The 20,106-nt window shown below is 31.7% G+C and overlaps 2 protein-coding genes across 2 annotated transcripts; one reads left to right on the top strand and one right to left on the bottom strand.

Annotated features, from left to right (window-relative positions):
* Positions 1-10,611: 10,611 nt before the first annotated feature.
* On the top strand, positions 10,612-11,157 carry LOC139506568 (uncharacterized). The gene has a single exon (XM_071295489.1). The coding sequence runs from the start codon at positions 10,612-10,614 to the stop codon at positions 11,155-11,157; it is 546 nt and encodes a 181-aa protein (XP_071151590.1).
* A 533-nt stretch (positions 11,158-11,690) lies between these two features.
* Positions 11,691-15,995, bottom strand: LOC139522575 (ceramide kinase-like). The gene is made up of 8 exons (XM_071316045.1): positions 15,832-15,995; positions 15,538-15,708; positions 15,178-15,300; positions 14,920-14,983; positions 14,211-14,578; positions 13,094-13,303; positions 12,506-12,690; positions 11,691-12,232 (listed from the first exon to the last, which is right to left on the bottom strand). The coding sequence occupies exons 1-8, from the start codon at positions 15,914-15,916 to the stop codon at positions 12,023-12,025; spliced, it is 1,416 nt and encodes a 471-aa protein (XP_071172146.1). The 5' UTR covers positions 15,917-15,995; the 3' UTR covers positions 11,691-12,022.
* Positions 15,996-20,106: the final 4,111 nt, after the last annotated feature.

Below are 20,106 nucleotides of genomic sequence, written 5' to 3'. Positions count from 1 at the left end.
TTAAGATTTCCAGAAAACCAGGGGTTATTTTTAGTGGTACCTCCTTTCGGAAGCTCTCTTCTTTCTTATATGATTTTGAATGTATGTTGAAAATTGGCATGCAGAAAGGTGACACATGAACAATTCAGGATATACCTAGTTTCTATGAAGTTAAACTTAAGGTAAAATATTTAGAAAGCTGTGAAAATTGCAAAATTTGGTTGAACAGACAGGGACTTTTAATTGGTGGTATGACACCTATATACCGTGAAAATACAACCATCCATTGTCCATTTGTCATCGTACAAATAAACTCATCATAGATACCAGGATTGAAACTTGATATTTGCGCCAGACGCATTACGTCTACAAAAGACTCATCAGTGACGCTCGAATAAAAAAAAGTTACACGGTCAAATAACGTACGAAGTTGGAGCATTGAGGATCAAAAATTCCAAAAAGTTACTGTTAATGTATCAACAGAGATCAAAATTAGCATTGAACTGAGCTTCTTGTTAATAATGCACTCTACGACAGATAGTAGATCATCTGAACGAATGCCAATGTGATCTATTGCAAACACCTTGCGTCCGTCGTCCGTCGTTTAAACCCTTTCGAAGTTCTGCTTCTTTTTAACAACGGAACTTATTTTCATGAAACTTCTCAAGGTTGGTTATTGGAGTATTTAGATATACACTCACTGTTTTATACACTCGTTGTTTTCTCCCGCTTTATTAACACAAACCGTCTATATTTAAACACGAATTTCATACAAATATGCGAGCCGGTTTAGGGTGTCGGACCACTAATTCAAACTATTTTATCACACATTTTGCAGTTTTCACAGCTTTCTTAATATTTTACCTCAAGTAATTTTAAGATCATTTCAACCATTTTTATTATACAACAGTGACTTTTCAAAAGTACCGAATTATCCCTCTTTGTTCGGTGTCCGTTGGAAAACTAATTAAATTATAAATCAGAAATCATTGCGATGTTTTTATTAAAATCAAAAAATGCGCCAGAATCATAATCGCAAGAATTTAAACTTGCATTTTGATTTTTTTTTAATAAATTTAACAGGATTTATTGCAAATATCGAAATCGCATTTTAGACTAAAATGACAAAATCGCAATAATTTCGGAATTTACAGTATATTTTTTGATTGAGAGATATATTTATGTATTTCATTTTTGAGCCGTATGTAGCCACAATTTCTGTCTATCAGACGTTTTAGCATTTTTTTTTTTAAAACGTTGACTTAATTGAAATACTACAATTAAAATTGCAAGTATAAAGATAAAGAAATACATAGAATGATATATAGAACTAGAACACACCCGTGATATAGTGGGTCCGTGACTGAATTAAAGTATATAACTATGTGTAAGCCTTATTTTAGTATTGGTATTGTCATCTGATAAAGTCGTGCCGATTATAAGATACACAATTTTATCTGCTTTCAAATCTTTTTGTTTGAACCCGTCGACCTGGAACTTATTATTGGTAATATTCATGTCCTGGAATTGAGCATTTTCTAATCAACAGCATTGTCCAATAAAGTTGAATTCTTTGATTCGCTGTTTTACGTCATGCCCGCTAACACATTGAAAACTGTACCTATACGCCTTATTTTAAGTGCAGATTTTTAGTAAAGTCTTACTGATTAAAATTCTACAATAGGTAACAATTTGACTGAATTTAGTTGTGCCAACCCTGTGATTATGACCCGTGTATATAGCAAAATCAAATACACCGTTTGGTGGTGCGCCTGTCAGATGCGGAACGTACAGATAAGGTAATAGGTAACGGGTGAATATACTATTGGTATCGGTATCGGATTCGACCCGGAACTTGTTAATTATTGGCAATATTAATTATGTGAAAAACAAAAGGGTCTGGAGTGGTGTAATTTTTAATCTACACCATTGTCCTATATTAGTTATATATAAAGTTGAAATCTTTGATTTGTCGTTTTTACCCGATGACGGCTGATAAATTGGACCTCGTAATTTTAGTATTATAGATAAAACAAACATTGAATTGTTTAACATTTGTTATTTCTTGGCCTTTTATAGCTGACTTTGCGGTATGGACTTTGCTCATTGTTGAAGGCCGTACTGTGACATATAGTTGTTAATTTTTGTGTCATTTGGTTTCTTGTGGAGAGTTGTCTCAGTTTCAATCATACCACATCTTTTTTATATTGAATCATTGGTTATCAATAAATTCGACCATGAAAATTTAATACGGTTTTACAACGGTAATTCAGAGTTATGATGTCTTATGTGTATTTGATGAAGTGACTTCAAAAAGTATTATATTTGCTCTCATTGTTTTTGGGATCTGGTGTACCTGATGATAAAATTGAGAATTGAAATGGGGGATGTGTCTTCGGGACGACAACCCAACAAAAGGGCAGAAAACAGCCATGGCCACCAATGGGTCTTCAACACAGCGAGAAAATCCTGCACCCGAAGGCGGGATTCAGCTGACCCTTGAAGAAGTTACTGCAAATTTTTGTTGTTTCTGATGTAAATGAACCTGATGTAGTGACTTCAAGAAGAACGTGATCTCGTTGATTTGGTGTCTGGTGTACACGACAAAGTTGCTCCTAGAAGTACGTATTCTCAATGTTATGTTTCGTGCATTCGTGATGAAGTTACTCCTAGAAAAATTGTTCTCAATGTTATGTTTCGTGCATTCCTTATGAAGTTAATCTTAGAAAAATTGTTCTCAATGTTATGTTTCGTGCATTCGTGATGAAGTTACTCCTAGAAAAATTGTTCTCAATGTTATGTTTCGTGCATTCCTTATGAAGTTAATCTTAGAAGAATTGTTCTAAATGTTATGTTTCTGAGATATCTGATGTAGTGACTCGGAGAAGAACGTGTTCTCATTGTTTCGCTGAATCCAATAAAGTTGGTTCGGTATTTTGTTTTATTATCATTGTTGGTGTACCGTATGAAGAAAATTTAAGAACGAGTTATAATTGTCGTCATAATAACAGTTTTATCAGTTTAATTATCAGTTTAATTGAAGTCTTGAGCTGGCATGTCAGTTAACTGCTAGTAGTCTGTTGTTATTTATCTATTATTGTCATTTTGTTTATTTTCTTTGGTTACATCTTCTGACATCAGACTCGGCCTTCTCTTGAACTGAATTTTAATGTGCGTATTGTTATGCGTTTACTTTTCTACATTGGCTAGAGGTATAGGTGGAGGGTTGAGATCTCACAAACATGTTTAACCCCGCCGCATTTTTGCGCCTGTCCCAAGTCGGGAGCCTCTGGCCTTTGTTAGTCTTGTATTATTTTAATTTTAGTTTCTTGTGTACAATTTGGAAATTAGTATGGCGTTCATTATCACTGAACTAGTATATATTTGTTTAGGGACCAGTTGAAGGACGCCTCCGGGTTCGGGAATTTCTCGCTACATTGAAGACCTGTTGGTGACCTTCTGCTGTTGTGACAGTGTTGTTTTCTATGGTCGGGTTGTTGTCTCTTTGGCACATTCCCCATTTCCATTCTCAATTTTATTATCATTAACCAAAATTTAAGTTGTTTCTATTACTTTCAATCGTATTTTCTTTAGATTGCCCTTATCTTCGTGCACAATTTCTATGTAATTGCATTTATAGTAAGACATTAAATTGAAACAACGCCATTTACATTAATAGTCCTGTATTTCACTTTTTCGGAAGAACCGTTTTGTATCACTTCCTTGATCACGATGCATCTTTTAAACATAATTGATTATGGATTATGAAATAAATGTAAAGCTCTAGTCATGCAATGAGATTGAATACAATATAAACAGCGTAGGATTTTTAGACCACAGCTGCAATAAAGTCAAATTGTATCCTTCTACTGTTAAATAGTTATTATCGTTTATTGAAATCTCTTTACGTACAATGTAACACTATGATGAACAAATAACCGTAAAGAGCTATTAAAGATCACAAAGGACCATTCATTTACAATAGAGCAATCTTTTTATCATGAGTATTAAATTAGTTCACGGTGTTTTCCCGAACATTATATATCTTAGTGTGGATTTTCAAGCTAGTCTGAAGCACACCTACATTTTATTATCCACCATTTTCTACATTTGAAAATGCCTGTACCAAGTCAGGAATATGACAGTTCTTGTCCATTCGTTTTTGGTGCGTTTTGTTATTTGATTTTGCCATGTGATTATGGACTTTCCGAATTGATTTTTCTGAGTTCAGTATTTTTGTGATTTTACTTTTTATCTCATTTATATCGTATATGTTATGTTAAAAAGAATCGGTAATCGAGCTTTTTACTAAATTACAGGTTGTGCAAAATTTATTTGTTTTGCAAAGATTAGTTTCGAATAATTATAAACTGTCAAAATAGCCCGTCGTTAGTATTTAGATATGAGTCAAGGTTTTTACTAAACACGGCCTTTTTGCTGCAATATGTATATAACGGAGATACATTTGAGTAATAAATATATTTTTTTACATCCTTAATCAGTATGCATCCTTTTAAAATTATTCATAGGCATGTTTAAAACTCAAAACATTGTAAAAGTGCATTGAAAATTTTCACATATTTACAAATGATGAAATAAACTTGATAATAACATGACTTATTGTCTTGAGCAAAAAAAAACCTATCAATGTCCAATTGTTTCAGATATACATATTGACTCTATAATTCTGTTGCTTCTGTGTTGTTAAGTTGATGTCCACAAACTTCTCTTTTATTCCTATTCAGAAATTAATTTTTTCTTCATATTTTAGTCTGTTTTACCTGATGGAGTTTCTTCAAGAAGAAAGGTGATTTCTATTCAATATGAGCGCGTTCTCATTCATTTTAATGTCGGGTGTTCCTATTGAAGACACTTAGGCAGCAACCATTTGATTTTCGGGGGGGGGGGGGGGGGGGTGGGGGTGGGGGGGGGGGGGGGGGGTTATGGTTTTTTTTGGAAAAAAAAGTTTGTTTCCAGGTTTTGGTGAAAAAAATAATTTGTTTTGGACCCTGAGAAAAAAAAATTGTTTGTTTCACCCTCAGCTGCCACTATATGTAATGCTAAAATTGAAAGAAAAAAATTGTTTTCGGTTTGTCGCTAAAAAATAGATTGTTCTTCGCCGAAGGCGAAAAAAAGAGTTTGCACAGAAAAAAAAACCATAGCCCCCCCCAGAAAATCAAATGGTTGCTGCCTTAATGAACTATTTAATAAGCTTTCTTTAGCATCATATCACTTTAATCATCATCAACTAGAATTAAGATGTTTCTATTTCTATTAAATATTTCATTTTAGATTACCATGGTTTTCTTGCAATAGTTCGACGTAACTGCATTGGTAAGAGATAAAATTAACACAACGCCATCTAACATAAAAAGTTCCAGTATTTTATGATTTTCGGAAGAAACATTTTTTGTCACTTCCTTGATGATGATGCATTTTTTTAGAATTTATTTATAGTTAGATGTAATACTTGAAGCAATATAAAGATGCATTGATAATTTTCGCTTATATGTAATTGCTATAAGAGGTGGGCCAATTTCCCCTGTATTTTTCAATTTAAAGGGTCAAATGTCGGGGTCAATGAATTTATGTTTTTTTCTAAAGAAATAAATTGATCTCTATATGCTGAATGAAAAAGTGTCGCAAAGACAAACTATAACGTAACGAAGTCATACTGCAAAGTGGAAGTTTTTCGGTATTTTGCAAGCACTAAGTGCACTTTAAAATTAATCACTGTAGGTACATAAGTGAACTTACTGTTCCCGGGATTAGTAACCTTTCTAGTAAAACTAACTCGATACAAAGTAAACTTACTAGAAGTACTAGTTAATTAACTAAACATACCAGTAATTTTAACAACAAAAGACGAATAATTTTAACTTGAAAGACTAGTAATTTCACAAATATGCTAGTTAGAATATCTCCTTTGCTATGTAGGCTAGTACATAAACTTGGTATTTTTTTTAATGTGCTTTGACATAAAGATGATTTAAACCCAAACATGAATCCTAGCAACGCCCTAATATTATCATATACTTGAAACGTAAATGTTCACAGCAATAACACGACAATTTTGTGGTCGGAATTTCAAGAAATCGCAATTTACACTGAAAAAGTGCATTTTCTATCCGCTTTTTAACTTATTCTCAGTCATTTGTACGTCTATTTTAAAATTTTAACTGATTATATCTTAAACTTTTTTAATGTTTTATTTATATTTTTGTTGTAAACTGCAGTTCAAAAAGTTCTTTTGCATAAAAATATTCCACAAAAGTCCCATTTACATTCCCATTGCTAAACATGTTTCCAACAATTTTACATGTATCCATTTTTTGCATAATACCCAAATGTTTTTCAGCAAAACGTATAACTGTTGCAGACATGAATGATTTAATAACAATTGCATAATTTATAATTATGACACATTTGCAAATCATTTATTTTTTATGGAAGCTATATAAATATATGCGATATCAAAAGTTTTGTTTCAATGTAATCTAAAGCATGTGCATACTATATACATTTATGAGACAGAAATGGCTGGACAAAGAGCCACCATAGACTATCCTTGAATATTATGGAAAATGGTTACCCTCGAAGTTTATCTGTTCTAGAAAATCTAATCCAAAGTTCCTTAAATCTGATTGTGTTAATGTAAGAAATTTAATATCCCTAAATGAAAAAACCGAAAACAACCCATTACAATACATAGATAAAATGTAACCACAAGCTTTCTAAATGGTGATACCGAGTCATACATTACAATACATAGATAAAATGTAACCACAAGCTTTCTAAATGGTGATACCGAGTCATACATTACAATACATAGATAAAATGTAACCACAAGCTTTCTAAATGGTGATACCGAGTCATACATTACAATACATAGATAAAATGTAACCACAAGCTTTCTAAATGGTGATACCGAGTCATACATTACAATACATAGATAAAATGTAACCACAAGCTTTCTAAATGGTGATACCGAGTCATACATTACAATACATAGATAAAATGTAACCACAAGCTTTCTAAATGGTGATACCGAGTCATACATTACAATACATAGATAAAATGTAACCACAAGCTTTCTAAATGGTGATACCGAGTGATACATTTTCGTAGGATGTTCTTAACCACAAGCTTTCTAAATGGTGATACCGAGTGATACATTTTCGTAGGATGTTCTTAACCACAAGCTTTCTAAATGGTGATACCGAGTGATACATTTTCGTAGGATGTTCTTAACCACAAGCTTTCTAAATGGTGATACCGAGTGATACATTTTCGTAGGATGTTCTTAACCACAAGCTTTCTAAATGGTGATATCGAGTGATACATTTTCGTAGGATGTTCTTAACCACAAGCTTTCTAAATGGTGATACCGAGTGATACATTTTCGTAGGATGTTCTTAACCGTGGCTCTTGCCTTTAATTTTTTATTATAATTTCTAGCCATTGATGTTGTTCATCATCTTAATAACGTGTAAATGTTTTCTTTAATTTGTCTTTCTAAATAATTACATTTACTGTTTAGTATAATCTTGGTAATATCGATTTTACCTTGCTCGGTACTTATACATCCCGTCATGGTGGTTTTTTGTATTATTGTCTTCCGTTTTTGATTTTGTGCATTTTTGTTTTTCTTTGCTGCATATTTCTTTCTTTTTATAGTAATTAAGATATTTTTAAAAAATATTGATTTGCTGAATCCCCCCCCTTTTTTTTTAACATTTTTAACAGTCATATCTGTTTGTTTAGTTCACACACGATTGTAATGGAATTTTATGCGACTGTCATATAAGTGAGAGACCTAATCCTCTATTATCTACATCAGAAAATGATTGTACCAAGTCAGGAATATGACATTTGTCTATTTGTTTGATGTGTTAGAACTTTTGATTGAGACTTTCCGATTTGAATTTTCCTCGGGGCTCACTTTTATGTGACCATGGTTGAATTTTTTTACCCCCCCCCCCCGAAATGAACACATTAATTAAAATGAGACGTTTCCAATATATTTGGTATATTATTGGACAATTATGGTGTACAGTAGTTATCAAAGGTACCAGGATTATAATTTAGGACGCCAGACTCGCGTTTTGTCTACATACATGTAAGACTCATCCACATATGCATCAGTGACGCTCATATCAAAATATTTATAAAGCCAAATAAATTTTTGTTTTCTAATAGACTATGTGAAATGTAATCAGATATGTTACGTATTTTGAAGGGAAGACATAAAAAAAGGAAACCAAAAAAAAAACAAAAAAAAAAACTTTATAATACATATATATATATTAGTAATCAACAACTATAAACATCAGGTAACTCAATGGAACACAGAAGTGCTGACTTCTGGGTTTGTGATACCATCGGGAAATTAAAACTCCACCAGAAGTGGCATCGACCCAGTGGTTGTAAATAAACCCATAATTTGCACCAGTGAAACAGAAAATACAATTAAAAGATATAACCATACGAAAATTATATATTTAGAATTACAGTGTTTAAGGAAAAAGCAACGCCATGGCTATAAGTATCCTTTATACTTGTTTGGCTTTATAAATATTTTGATATGAGCGTCACTGATGAGTATTATGTAGACGAAACGCGCGTCTGGCGTACTTATTATAATCCTGGTAACTTTGATAACTTTTTACTCTTGTGTTATCAAGATAAAATAAGAACAAAAGTTATTTCTTCGAAAAAAAAATGCTGATGATCCATAGAGCAAATCAAGATAGACATTCCTGAATATTGAATTAGTTACAAAGATAAGCGAAAATTTTAATAACAACTAACAACGCTCAAAACTAAAGTTATTGCGATAATTATTTTCGTGATCCTTATTTTTTAATATTTGTTTGGTGTTCTAAACTTTTACTTACGAGATGATTAAAACAATTCCTTGGGAAATAATAAATGTAAAATTACAGTTTGAAAATTTCCAATTATTCTGTAATTGATACAAAAATAAACAAGTTCAAAGGTAGTTACAAGTTTAGCACTTCAGTCTATAATGATACATCTAAATTATTAAGTTGTAATATAAATAGCAATGAAGTGTTCGAAATACCAAATATAACTACGCGTTTGAAAATCTTTTAGATAAATCACAATGTATTACACTTCCTAATGAAGTAATGCCTGATTCAAACCAAATAAACAGATACTGCATTTTTTGTTGGTTTTACAAGTTGCAGTCTTCTTATAATTTAAAACACATAACGGGAAACTTTAAGGCAAAACAAATAAATAAAAAACAATAAGGTCTTTCCTCGGGAAGAGGAAAGACCTTAATTAATAATCTTCAAAGCTTTCTTTTTTGGGTTCACATCCACTCTTATCACCTAGAGCTACATGTACTGTATAAGACACGACTACAATAGGTGTCTTCAAAATTATCATTTGTACGTTTTTCTTTTTTCTTTATGTTTCCTATTGAAATGTGAAGCATGGTAAAAATACCATTCCGTTATTATCAATGACGTTTTTAATGGAAGTTCACATTACTAAAAGTTTGAATTCTTTTGCTGGCAAGACATATGCGTCTGATATTTCTTGGTTGAACGTAAACATCTGATATTGTGGTTGGTCGAAGAAGAATCTGTCCATTTTGGTCGGTCGTATATATTTGTTTTTTTTAGTCCATAGTATTCTGTTTTTTTTCTTTTGGTCCACAGTACAAATCTGTTTTTTTTTATGGCGGATGTATACATGTTGGTTGGACGTATACATCTGTTTAGTTAGCTGGTATCATTTATGCATAGCGTTAGATCGTGTAGTTATGTTACTGATTGTGGCGTTGTTAGATCGTGTAGTTATGTTACTGATTGTGACGTTGTTAGATCGTGTAGTTATGTTACTGATTGTGACGTTGTTAGATCGTGTAGTTATGTTACTGATTGTGACGTTATTAGATCGTGTAGTTATGTTACTGATTGTGGCGTTGTTAGATCGTGTAGTTATGTTACAGATTGTGGCGTTGTTAGATCGTGTAGTTATGTTACTGATTGTGGCGTTGTTAGATCGTGTAATTATGTTACTGATTGTGGCGTTGTTAGATCGTGTAGTTATGTTACAGATTGTGGCGTTGTTAGATCGTGTAATTATGTTACTGATTGTGGCGTTGTTAGATCGTGTAGTTATGTTACTGATTGTGGCGTTGTTAGATCGTGTAGTTATGTTACAGATTGTGGCGTTGTTAGATCGTGTAGTTATGTTACTGATAGTGGCGTGGCGTTGTTAGATCGTGTAGTTATGTTACTGATTGTGGCGTTGTTAGATCGTGTAGTTATGTTACTGATTGTGGCGTTGTTAGATCGTGTAGTTATGTTACTGATTGTGGCTTTGTTTAGATCGTTTAGTTATGTTACTGATTGTGGCGTTGTTAGATCGTGTAATTATGTTACTGATTGTGACGTTGATTAGATCGTGTAGTTATGTTACTGATTGTGGCGTTGTTAGATCGTGTAGTTATGTTACTGATTGTGGCGTTGTTAGATCGTGTAGTTATGTTACTGATTGTGACGTTGTTAGATCGTGTAGTTATGTTACTGATTGTGGCGTTGTTAGATCGTGTAGTTATGTTACTGATTGTGGCGTTGATTAGATCGTGTAGTTATGTTACTGATTGTGACGTTGTTAGATCGTGTAGTTAAGTTACTGATTGTGGCGTTGTTAGATCGTGTAGTTATGTTAATGATTGTGGCGTTGTTAGATCGTGTAGTTATGTTACTGATTGTGGCGTTGTTAGATCGTGTAGTTATGTTACTGATTGTGGCGTTGTTAGATCGTGTAGTTATGTTACTGATTGTGACGTTGTTAGATCGTGTAGTTATGTTACTGATTGTGGCGTTGTTAGATCGTGTAATTATGTTACTGATTGTGGCGTTGTTAGATCGTGTAATTATGTTACTGATTGTGGCGTTGTTAGATCGTGTAGTTATGTTACTGATTGTGACGTTGTTAGATCGTGTAGTTATGTTACTGATTGTGGCGTTGTTAGATTGTGTAGTTATGTTACTGATTGTGACGTTGTTAGATCGTGTAGTTATGTTACTGATTGTGACGTTGTTAGATCGTGTAGTTGTGTTACTGATTGTGGCGTTGTTAGATCGTGTAGTTATGTTACTGATTATGGCGTTGATTTTCGTCGAAATTTACTAATATCACATTATTAGTTTCTAGTATTGTATAACTTCAGTTTTTATTTTGTTGATTATTTTCCGTACCTTGTTTAAATCCTTTCAGATAAATAAGGATGAATATGGAGTACCGTCACCATTAAAAACTTCTAGAAAGGGGACCTTTTAGAGCATAGCATAGCATATGATATATATATTTATCTTATGCACAAAGCTGTTTTAAGACCTCATAAACAAGATACACATTTAGTATTGTTTGGTAACGTTGTTGTCTCGGCTACGTTTACCCTACATCTCAGAATATTGATTGATTCAAGGTTGGCAAAGACAGTGAACCAAAACTTCACACAGGTTAGAAAAAAGACAAAAGTCAATCCACCAGAATTATAATATAAAATTAAACTCGAATAACAAGATTTCCACGCAGATTCTGCCAACATTTAGCACAGAAGAAGTTAAAATATATCTACCCAAAAGCTTGGCTAAAACAAAGAAAAACAGTAACAAACACCGTAAAACAAAATCAAGCATGATATGATACATACAAACTATTGATACTGATGATAAAGTTTTATTTCGTACAATTTTTATTTGAAAACAAAAGGCAATCAAAGTTCATCAACAGAACAAATTGTAAAACTCATGACCAATTGTATGTTTTCAACAATTATACATAAACGTTTCTATATCCACTAACCACCATGTATTCTGCTTACTGATTATATGTCAGATTACGATGGTATGTTTTCTCTGCGCAAATCTTACTGGCACCCAGTGTGAAAGATTGTTCTTAATATGACTGTTTATGTCAAATTGATAAGTCACGACATATGGGATTGTCGTCTCAATCTGAAAAGTCTCCAACAATATTCAGGGTCATTGTCGTCTCAGTCTGCAAAGTCTCCAAAAAATTTCACTGCGTTTCTATGCAATTTAACATTAAATACGGGTTCTTTTAATCGAATACATTCTCCGTCACAGTTGATGTAATAGTCTTTCTGAAGTTCCTTGTTGTTACCAGCTGTATTTACAGTGGCATTCAGCAACTTAACTCTGTAGCCGGATACTTCATGTTTGCTGACGAATTTGTAATCATACTGAAAAATAAGACACATTATATATCAATGAAATCATAAAATTTATTAAGAACAGTAAAATTCTAATAATTGACAATTATGTGATATTTGTTGAATTAATGCATCATCTGTTAAACAATGACATTTACGTTTACATTGCTTTAAAACAACACATGTATTGACATTTGATAAAATTATTTTTTATAAGTTGTCTGCATGTAAAATAATTTGTTTCATGTCAACATTTTTGAAATAATTTCTGATATTTTATTCTATTAAATGAATTATACATACACAATCTGGTTTTTCTTTTTTAACTTTAGTAAGCTGAGACACGTGGTCTGGTAATGTACATTTGTGTGTGGTATACACCATCAGGGAATTTTGACCAAAATGAGGCGTCATTTTCCCGTATTTTTCTTTCATCATAATAGCATGGGAATCGACTGCATATATCCTGCCTTCTTCTTTGACCAAATCTGGAAACAAAATGGTCTTATTTAAATTTTCATTAATGATTTATTTATCATATACTTAGAAAAAGAAGTGAAGGAATACATATTTTACATTTCATACTTCTCTAAACATAACAATATCATAAATAAATCATTGTAAAAACGAAAATAAACCATAAACCACTAGGTTTATTTTTTACTTCGACAAAAAGATTTATTTAAAATCCATTTCTGCAACTATGAAAATTTTAAAGTTGATTTTTAAAAATAAAAACCTATGCTAAAACTTATTTCTCAGTATATTTTGATGTTATACAAAATTAAATAATTCTGATAACGTTTTTTTCCTTTATATAATAAAATATTTTTAAAGCTAACTTTATGAATTCAAAATCTCATTATTATAGTGCAAAAATTACAAATTTACCTTCATTAACAGAGTTTTCTTTCTGCAAATCGGAAGAGGATTTTGTTCTTTGCTTTCTCTGTAATTTTGAGTGTGATAAGAACCCATTTGGTAACGACATCTGTCTCCCATATAGACGTGCTGTTTTGGGCGTTTCCTTCTGTGTTAAAGGATAATACTCCACTTCTACATCAAACTCTCTCCTCTTCAACATACTTCCCAATGGAATAACTACAAAGGAAGCTTACAGATATTATGGAGGTCTAGACATAAATCTTTTCTATTTTTTATTTTATTTTACTATAGAAGGACATCAATTCTGTGAGAAGCTGTTGGACAATTTTACACTACATATTCTATGTTAGTGAGTATTTTCCCATTTATGTTGGCCTATGTGTTCATGTAAAAGAGGGACGAAAGATACCAAAGGGACAGTCAAACTCATAAATCGAAAATAAACTGACAACGCCATGGCTATTAATGAAAAAGACAAACAGACAAACAATAGTACACATGACACAACATAGAACACTAAAGAATAAGCAACACGAATCCCACCAAAAACTAGGGGTGATCTCAGCTGCTCCGGTAGGGTAAGCAGATCCTGCTTCACATGTGGCACCCGTCGTGTTGCTTATGTAATAACAAATCCGGTAAATGGTATAATTCGGTAGGTCTCATTCATGAAAGGGAAGGGGATTGTAGTTACGACGTAAGGAACATATCCGATATCATTTGTGAAACGGTTATTCCATAACGATCAACCAACTCGTGATGGCGTCCGTAAAATTTACGAAGGGATGATTTCAACTTCACCATTTTGATTTAATAGTCTTGAATTTGGATACGTTAAAACACTTATTGCGACAGTATTCTTATAAACATTATTAGCTGACCTTGTAAAACAAAATTGAAAAAAAAATATCATCAAATTTTACTCTAAAAATTCCTTGTACGTCAACGGTGACCTATAATTGTTAATTTCTGTGTCATTTGGTCTCTTGTGGAGAGTTGTCTCAATGGCAATCATATCACATCTATTTTTTTTTACTGTAATACAAAACAGCAATGAAATATTAATAATTAAAAATACAAAAAAATCTAAATAATGTTTTTATTTGAAAATAAAATGGCTTACTGTTGTATCGGGAAGGTCCCATCCATCTAAACTTTTCACAGTCGTGCATCATATCACCAAACAGTCCAAATCCAAGAACTAAGGCCGAATAGGACAACAAATGTCTTCCTGCATGAACACTGACAATATTGGAATCAACATGTCTTCCTAATAATATGTGAAAAACAGCAGTACGTGCACATCTCGTTCCATGGAGATATTGCACGATGACGTCACCGGAGCCTGCTGGAATTATGCCAATAGGAAGAGCAGACGAAACAATATCAGCGTTGTGATTATCAAGGTTTACACTGTTGTCTTGTTGTACTCTCTTGACCAATCCGTTCATACATTCACAATATAGTCCATCGCCTCCTACTGTGACAATCCTATAAAGTGATGTAACTCAATTAATGAAAGGTATATCTCTATAAAAGCCACTCTGATATATTAAAATATCGCATAACAAAGAACTGAAGGTAAACTTTAAAACAATAAAGGCCTTTCTGAACTATCGAAATATCACATAACAAAGATCTGCAAATATCATAGTTAAAATAGTGCAGCTCTTATTTAAATTCCATTTAATTTGTTCTAAATGTAAATTGCATAAACAGTTGCGTGTTTAAATATGTAAGCTGGTATTGAATGTTTGTTTTATATACTTATCTTCTTTAACAAACAGTATCTTTTTTAAATTTATTTCTTTAATGTTAAACGCCACACGTACCCGTCTATCTTTGAAAGGTCGTAGTTCTTCAAAATCTCCGTGGGTTCATTTTGTCTATTTGTTACTAAAATAAAATTAGAAGAAATGAAAAACAGGTCACAACGAAAAAATATTCACAGGGTTAGAGCAACCATGCAAAAGGAAAAGCATACCGTTTAATCATAAAAGAAATATATACAAATACATATGATACAATTTAATACTAGTTTTACATTACTGCTTTGAAATTAAGTCTTGTACAAATATTGTCAGACTTACCAATTATGTCCAATTTAACACCACAAAGTTGAAACAGAGAATCTGCGACCTTCTTATACACCTTAATTCCCCTCTTCTTTCCAGCGTTAGGATTGATAATTACTAACAAACTTTTTGGACGACCTGTAGTAATTAAATATGCATCTATTAATATTGAGTTATATAATCAAATATTATTTTTTACGATTTTTTTTATAGATAGAATTATAATATACAATGTATATATATATATTTACCTGAACAAATTAAGTAAATAAACAATTATACCTTTTAATCAACCTAATTTATTGGAACATGTCAGATAAAAAATAAACACGACTATTGTTTTCAACATTGAATAGTGCATTTTGACTGAATTACCTTTGAATTTAACATCCAAATCACAATACAGATTTTGTATATCCTCAAAGTCAGCTTCCAGAGAGATCGTCCTCATGTTTAAAGTTTTGTTCTTCTTCTTCTTCACATAATAAACGGTCAAGTTTCCATCTTTCTTACTCACCTTCAACATGTGGCGAATTTCAATTGATACTGAAAAAAATATATGCAAGTATTAAAAAATAAAATAAAAACATGAGATGAAGAAACGCAAATAAAAACAGATGATTTCTAAAGTATTTTTTAATTTAGCTTTCATATGCTTAAGCTTCTTACCAAGTTTATCATTCTCTGGTGTTGCTAAAGTCATGACTCCCTCACATACGCTTACGTTGACGATTTTGTGATCAAAATGAAACATTTTTATTTGTTTGTACAATTATAAGCAAGTACGATGTTAAAATGAAGTGGCCACGAAAATTAAGTTACATATATGTGACATGTCGGTGATTTCCAGATTTAAAAATAGAATTTGATCCGGAAAACCTATATAAAACATTACTTAGAATGTGGGAGTAGTAAACCGGATATATTTAACAGTTGAATATATGCACAAAATATACACGTGTAAGCATTTCTTACATTAGGAAATAATTATTATAACTGTAAATGGTTGTTTAGAAAAAAAAAGAGAGTGAAAAAAAAACAAGATATAAGGAAAAATAAACATTGATACAGGCCAGTGTTTTGTATAGACAGTTTATTTAACTTTTAATATACCAGTGGTTAAAGTATTTATAAATCTTAAGGTTCTAGTTTCTCTCTATCTATACTTAATAATGTTGTTGTTTTTTTTGGTTTTTTGTTTTTATTTCCATATCATCGATCTCAAGGTTATAAGAATATTGCATGGCAAACTTATATGAAGGTTATTATTCAACAAATAAACCAACTGGAAATCTTTAACAATGGAGTAAGTGAGACTTTAAGTCACTGACGAGGCTTGTGTGGGTCAGAAAACATCTTACCCGCGGGGCCTGAATTCACATTTTTTTTTATTCTTGTGGATTTTTTAAATGTTATATACATGTTTGCATTACATTGAAATGGATTTTAAACATAATTACAGCAGTGTACGCTATTAACCTAAAAAGTTGTATAACAGAAGGACACCTATCAATTCATAGCTTCTACGTGTTAGTAAATCAACCAGTAACCAAACAGACAATATTACATATAAAATATTACACAATTGCACAATTGAATGTTCAGTACAACTTCTTTACCTAGAAAAAAGTTGATGACCAAAAAGATGTACCCAATGCATTTTTACGCTGCAAAATTTTTTTCTCGTTGTATTTCAAAATTATAAAAATAAAACAAATTGAAGTGAAATGTTTGTTACAATCATACATCTATGTGCATTGTCATTTCCTTTGAATCTTTTACTTTACGATTGATTGATTGCATGATGAATGTTACAAACACGATTTTCAAATTAAATATAACAACTTAAATGCTATTTATAAAGTTTGTTTTAAATGTGTTTGCTCTGTAAAAATTTATTTTGTTGTTGTTATGAGGGGTTAGTGTGGATATTCTTCATTTTCTTCTGTCGCTGAACATGCTCTTACACTAAATTGCAGACTTATTTCATACATTTAGTGTTGCAGAATACTCATTTTCATCCCATCTTGCAACAGACTATCTTTTTGCAGATCAAACCATGCCAGAACTCAATTGGTCGCCCCTCAAATGTATCTAGACCCTTCATTCAGAAAAATCTAGAAGTACGAATCTTTGAACAATTAAATATAAGATATGTTAAATCTATAAATATTGGTGGGCGGGAAGCAGCGAAAACCGGAACCGTAGCTGTTGTAGCCCTTACATCGTCATGCAAATTAAACTGATAATGGAAATTTGGGAATATGTCAGAGAGATAACAACCCCACCAAAGAGCAAAAAACAACCGAAAGCCACCAATGGGGTTTTCAACATAGCGAGACAATCTCGTACAAGAAATATTTTTTTTATTGTTGTAAATTTTTTTGTTTAATTTGGTGTTGTTTACCTACTCTTCAGTTCAGTGTTACCAAGTGTTGATGTATATTTTGGAAACGAACACATTTTGAAACATTAAATTAGTTGGGTGCTGCAAAGTGGATCGACAGGATTGATGGGCGAAAAACTAAGAGTGCAATCAGAAACAGATTATTATGGTAAAGGTTCTCTCCTAACTCGAGACATCGAATTTATCTCCGCACGCGTCTTACAGTTCGAACGAAAGAACTATAAGTGATTATATTTCTATAACATGGTCAGGTGTTTTTGTTAAAAATTAAAGATTCAATTAGATTCTCACTTAAAAATATTTAAGTTGATACTATAAGGTAATAAATATAAAGCCTTATAATTATACATAGTTTGTCATTTAACCGGTAATCTTCCTTAGTTGCTTTGTTGAAGAAAAGACTGGAAATATGCATCATTTTCTTACATTGCTATTAAATTATAATACATCAATTTTTTAAATATGTTTCAGTTTACATTCATTCTTTAAACGAAATACCTATTATAAAAATATGTAAGAAATGCTTTACTACAACGGTGTACTAACGTAAACAGATCTGTTAAATGTCTAAATACATTATTTATAAATAAGTAGATATTAAAATGTCAACATTATTTTGTTCAGCTTGATATTTCATTTACGTTACTCATCTATTCAGCATAATTTGGTTTAAAACCATGAGAACCACAAGGATGTAAATAATATATTTTTGTAAAAGCCTATAATAATTTATAAATCATATGAATGGTACACTGGCACTTATTAGTAGGATGTCCCCCCATTCAATTCGTTTTTTTAAAACAATGCATAACCGAAGCCAAATCGATTTACACAGTAGGAGATATATTAACATAATTATATTTACGGGAGATGGATAAACATAAATCCCCCCAAACAGACATTTCATTTATTTGTTTTCTCCCACAAAATAAAAGTCAGATGACTTATGTTTAGCAGACGTAAACACTTTTCGGGGGAAAAGGGATATTAAACAAAATGTTTATAATCAGAACATCATGCATATAGTCGTATTTTCACAAGTTAATGTATTTGTGCTTCTTAAACAAACTTGATTTTTCAAGCTTTTTTTTCTTCCAATGCATGTGTCATCAATTACACACAGTTACCTGCCAATGGTCATTTGTGGCAATGAGGGTATTACAACTTCTGTTAGATCATACCAAGGATTAATCGGGAATCGTTAATATATAGATAAATAAATAAATAGAACAAATGGACAAAACGAAATGAGATCAATGACAATTAATAATTAACATTTTTTTTTATCAACATGCTAAAAAAACATCTCCAATACTGAAAATAAATTTTCGCGTTTAAAAAAATAGCATGGATAGCAGAGATGAACAAAGTTAACTTTTTTTTATATAAATAAGACCGTTAGTTTTCTGGTTTGAATTGTTTTACATTGTATTATCGGGGCCTTTTATAGCTGACTATGCGGTATGGGGTTTGCTCATTGTTTAAGACCGCACGGTGACCTATAGTTGTTAATGTCTGTGTCATTTTGGTCTTTTGTGGATAGTTGTCTCATTGGCAATCATACCACATCTTCTTTTTTTTTTTAAATTATCCACACTTCCCTCAAAATATCAAATGGTCTTCCAGTTTCAAGTCGTCTTTATTCCAGAAAGATCTAGGTCACCTTAAAAAAATTCTCCGCGAAGTAGGCTATTTATATTAACATGACGGTAAACGTATTAGTTTTCTGTGCAGTTGACAAAAACCACCATGCCAAACCGACGCCTTCAATAAATCTTATATCAATTATGGCCCAAACAATGAATTTGAAAAGGGTAATACACATTTTAATGTAAACTTGTCCAAATAATTATGACGTCTTGAAAGGCTATTATATTTTTTTCTTTGACGCCTTACGTCGAAGTAAGGCGTCAAAGAAAAAAAATATAATAGCCTTTCAAGACGTCATAATTATTTGGACTAAATGTAAACATCCTTTCAAATTTAATCAAAGTCTATTAAAAACAAAACAGTGTTAAACTGAAGAAACAATTTAGATTTTTATCAAAATCATTTCTGTGAAAATCTATTCACCTTCTTATATAACCCTAAAAATATATATCTTTTGTCCAATATATATGTTATGATATAATCTTTGTATTTGAGGCATTCTATATTCAATAATTGGTTTGATTGCCATATTATATTTCTAAAGATCCTTCATTCATTGTAATAATAGACGTTTTATTATTTATCATGGCATTAAATAATTACTCCTATGGTTTATAGATAAATTATATATTTTTTTATTCTATTTATACTCCAAATTTCATTCACAAATCTGATAGGAAATAAAAAGAGAGATGAGAATTTGATGATCCAACCCAAACTTAAGACCATCTCCATTCATAAAGATTCTTATTAGCATATCCCAAGCTAGGAGTATGCAGTCAACTGTTTGTTGATGGCCGTCTCTATGATTATTTTAATACTAATATTAGGAGCATATAACAGAACGTTGTTTTTCTCTTTTGAACCATTTTAGATTGTTATATATT

This window comes from Mytilus edulis, chromosome 1, assembly GCF_963676685.1.
Source record: "Mytilus edulis chromosome 1, xbMytEdul2.2, whole genome shotgun sequence".
In the NCBI taxonomy this organism is placed as follows: domain Eukaryota; kingdom Metazoa; phylum Mollusca; class Bivalvia; order Mytilida; family Mytilidae; genus Mytilus; species Mytilus edulis.
Note: the sequence above shows the minus strand (reverse complement) of the source record. Positions and strands in the feature narration are given on the sequence as shown.

Bases quoted from the DNA above. Each gene is read 5' to 3' on its own strand.
- LOC139522575 (XM_071316045.1), bottom strand. From the start codon at position 15,916: ATGTTTCATTTTGATCACAAAATCGTCAACGTAAGCGTATGTGAGGGA. The intron at 15,301-15,537 runs GTAATTCAGTCA...TAATTACTACAG, and splicing joins TTTGGATGTTAAATTCAAAG to GTCGTCCAAAAAGTTTGTTA. The intron at 13,304-14,210 runs GTAAGCCATTTT...CTTCCTTTGTAG, and splicing joins GGGACCTTCCCGATACAACA to TTATTCCATTGGGAAGTATG.
- LOC139506568 (XM_071295489.1), top strand. From the start codon at position 10,612: ATGTTACTGATTGTGACGTTGTTAGATCGTGTAGTTAAGTTACTGATT.